Raw genomic sequence first — 3,934 nt, 5'->3', positions numbered from 1 at the left:
AAGTTAAAATAGAATCATTTAAGGTTTTAGTGACAAAACTAGACACCGCATAGCGGTAACATAATGACCCCCGTATGCACAAATGCACCAGAACTTAGAAGTCTTTATTCCTAATGTCTGAAGCTTCTATGTTTAACCGTTTCTGTGTTATAAGCATTTTTGCATGTCCAGACACCCCCTCTTTGAAAGGAGCCCCCTCCTCAAATATGGGGTSTATCGTAAAACCGTTGCCTGTGGGGCGGAGTTATCTTTTCAGGGCGGGGGGATAAAAAAGAAGCACTCTGTTAGCATTGGTAGCTGCAAAACCCAAATTGCTATGGCTAGCTCCTGAATCTCTGCAGGGCGTGTCTCTGACCGAGGTACTGTGACACGTCACACGGTACACCACTTCACAAGGAAGTGACAAAAGGAAGCACATACCCCACACGACCAACGAGGGATGGACCAGCCCCAACCATGACCACATGAAGCGACATAAATCTGCACCTTCTGCCGCAGGAAGTCCCACTGGATCGGCGTTTGTAGAAGATGCTGAGCCTCTCCCCARCGCTTGCATGGACGACCTTCCAAACGAGATCCTGAGACAGATACTTCTTCTTGTTCCTGCAGTGGACCTGTACTGCAGCGCCAGCCTCGTTTTCCACCGCTGGAGGAACATCATCCAGGAACCCACGTTTGCACCTTATAAGAAGCAATACTATCGCTTCATGAAGAGGGAACAAGGAGCAGTTATGGAGGTCGCCACCATAATGAGGGCCAGCAAAATCAGCAAATGTTCACCTGAAAAGAACAGCTTAAGAAACCTTGTGGTTTTGATGGCTCAGCATAAAATCGGGGAGCGTGTGAGGCTGGAGAGTGTTCTGGAGTGCGTGAAGAAGCATCGCCTCTTTCCTCAGGCCGAAGCCGCTGTCCGATTAAATATTCCTAAGATTCAGGAGATTCACCTTGGCATCGAGGGTCCCAACCCCTATGCAGCCATGGCGGTGATATTGCTGCTCAGCGAAAGTGTCTGTGATGTGCAGGACTTGGTGTCTCTGCTGGCRGGCTGCATGTCTCTAACAGCCATCACAGAGTACCTCAGCCACATGGCCACAATGTTACTCGCTATGGAGAGGTTCAAAATTCACATCAGCAACAGGTTACATTTTAACATCTACTACGTGCTTCACCTGCTGGAGAATGGACCCTTTTCTCTCTCTTCTCAGATCGGGACACCCGAGATCCAGCTAACACCAGCGCAGCAGCAGATCCTGAGACACAATATCCAGCCCGACCACCTGGTCAAGATTACAGGCTTTGCAGGTACGGGAAAAACGACCACGTTGATCAAATATGCTGAGCAGYGTCCACATCTGAAGTTCCTCTATGTGGCTTTCAACGACTCTGTGGCTTGTGAATCACGGCGCCATTTTCCCTCCAATGTGGACTGCAGGACCATCCACTCGTTAGCCTACATCGACATTGGCAAGAGATATAAACTTAATGGAAAGCTGACCTCAAACCTGAAGCCGTTTTACATCAGCTGTGCTCTGGAGAATGAACACGGCGGCTTCTCCAATGCGCAAGTCGTAACCACGATCCTCAACACGTTCATCTCGTCAGCAGACCCAGTCATCTCTTCCCTGCACGTCCCCGATTACTATGTCTGCCAACAGAACTACTGGAAGGTTATAGATTCTGAAGAGCAAAAGATGTTTATCCAAGATGCGAAGATGATTTGGAGCAAAATGAAGGACGTCCAGGAGAAATCCAAGCAGGCATATTTCATGACGCATGATGGCTGCCTGAAGCTGTGGCAGCTCAGGGAGGCGAAGCTATGCCTGGCCGACCAGTACGACGCCATTTTTATTGACGATGCTCAGGACTGCACACCCGCCATCATGGACGTGCTGCTGTCCCAGAGTTGTGGGAAAATCCTAGTCGGAGACCCTCACCAGCAGATCTACACCAAAGGAGCTGTCAACGCTTTAAGAACTGACAACCACACTCACATCTTCCACCTGACACAGAGCTTTCGATTTGGCGCGGAGATCGCCTATGTGGGCACCACTATCCTCAGGGTTTGCAAGGGAGTTGAGAAGATTCTTGTTGGAGGAAAACAGAAGGATGGTGTGTGTGATGAGTTGGCCGACAAAGCTCTGGAGGCGATGAAGACGGGAGTGAGTCAAACCCCAGGGAAGATCGGCATCTTGTCCAGGTGAGACTTCGGTGTCTTCAAAGCGGCGGTCCAGCTCACAGACACTAAACTGAAGTGCAGCATCCACTTCATCGGAGGCGTCACTAACCTTGGGCTTGATATGATCATGGACATCTACAGCCTGTTCACTTCAAATGTAAAAGGCGTCAGTTCGAAAAAAATCAAAGATCCCCTCGTTCGGTCATTTTTGATGAGTGAAGACAGCCCCTTCGAAGCCTTTCATAAATACGTCGATCGAACCGAAGACAAGGAGCTGCAAGCTAAACTGGACATCGTGATGACATTCCACACTCGCATCCCTGAACTGGTGACACGACTCAAGAGTTTCTCTGAAACCAACTTTGACAAAGCAGACTTTATAGTTGGGACAGTCCACAAGGCCAAGTGTCTGGAGTTTGACACCATGATCATCAGTGACGACTTTGCCACCGTCCCCACCTCAAGACACAACCTCTGCCACTTTCGTGACTTCGCATTTTCTACAATTCCAGGTGTCGAGTGGAACCTACTGTATGTGGCGGTGACTTGAGCCAGAACCACCCYGGTCGCCACTAAAAATATCTTCCAGATTCTCTCTATGGCTAAGGAGTACTTCCTCAAGTCTCAGATGCCCATTACCCCAGAGGGCGTTGGTGATCCCGTCCCATGTTCCATCCCAGACTGTCCCAACAGCGTCACCCCGGGCTCGGCTTTCATCATGTCCAAAGCAAACAATGTACTGATAAAAAGACTAAATGCGGCCCACTGTGTGTGAGGTGTGTATGGGTTCGCAGCGGGCCCGTGGCCTACCTCATCAGAGACGATGTCACCTCAATGCCTGAAATCCCACAATTGTTCTGGATGCTTCACCCATTTATYGGGCCATGGTTTTTCTAATCGTGCCGCTCGTCGAGGAGCAGAAATAAAAATGGTTCTGTGGCGAACTGAAAAAAATAAAAATAAAAAAATAAAAACCCATTGCCTGACGTAATGTAAGTCTGACTCATCTACAGTCCTGCCAAATTTCATGTTGATCGGTGCAGCCGTTTTTGTGCTACGGTTGACCAAAAATCACTAAAAAAAATTAAACGTACAAAAACAATATGACTCCCGTTTACGCTTCGCGTGTGGGGGTCACAATAAGTACTTTCATACAAATCAAGAAATATGTGAGAAATTGACAAGTGCAATTTACAGGATAAAGGTTTGTAATTTTCCTTTTTTTACGTTCTATGTCTGAAAAAGAGTTTCTTATTATCCGGTGGAGTCTTTTTACTCTTCTCACTTCTCTCTTCTTGTGATTTTCACAAATATGCCATTTTTGGGTCCTAGAGTGCTCGAGGATTTCAATTCCAGAGGAACCTAAAAGGTTGGAAAAAACAAACCATAAAAAAGAGAGAGTGATATGATTATGACCATTTTTGCGTAAAGTTAAATAAATTGCGTAATGACATGTTTCTATTTAGAACCACATTCTGACACACTGGTAGTTGACTGATGTGTTTTGAAACTTCAGTTCAACAAATGGCTTTTTTTTTCAAAATGTCAAAATATAATTTATCAAAAAGTTGATAAATATTTGTGAACCAATAACTCTGACAGACTTAATAAGTAATCAAAGGTAATAAAACAATAGTTTTACCTAGAAATTCATACATAAATTCTGAATAATTAACTGCCTTTTTCTTTTAACATAGAGAAAACTGTATGGGCCAACCTTAAACGCCTTAAATATACACTCATCGGCCACTTTATTAG

At 46.0% G+C, this 3,934-nt stretch overlaps 1 protein-coding gene and 1 pseudogene across 1 annotated transcript in view; one reads left to right on the top strand and one right to left on the bottom strand.

Moving 5' to 3' along the window:
* The first annotated feature begins 226 nt into the window (after positions 1-226).
* On the top strand, positions 227-3,120 carry LOC106523182 (F-box only protein 18 pseudogene; annotated as a pseudogene).
* tbxas1 (thromboxane A synthase 1 (platelet)) overlaps positions 2,915-3,934 on the bottom strand; it is a gene marked incomplete in the record, with an annotated part of 7,358 nt that continues 6,338 nt past the window's right edge. Inside the window, 1 exon segment of the mRNA XM_014016542.1 lies at positions 2,915-3,538. Coding sequence (XP_013871996.1) covers positions 3,458-3,538 — 81 coding nt within the window.

The sequence above is a fragment of the Austrofundulus limnaeus genome, unplaced genomic scaffold (genome assembly GCF_001266775.1).
Source record: "Austrofundulus limnaeus strain Quisiro unplaced genomic scaffold, Austrofundulus_limnaeus-1.0 Scaffold147, whole genome shotgun sequence".
NCBI classification, from domain to species: domain Eukaryota; kingdom Metazoa; phylum Chordata; class Actinopteri; order Cyprinodontiformes; family Rivulidae; genus Austrofundulus; species Austrofundulus limnaeus.
This window is presented reverse-complemented; position numbering and strand designations above follow the sequence as displayed.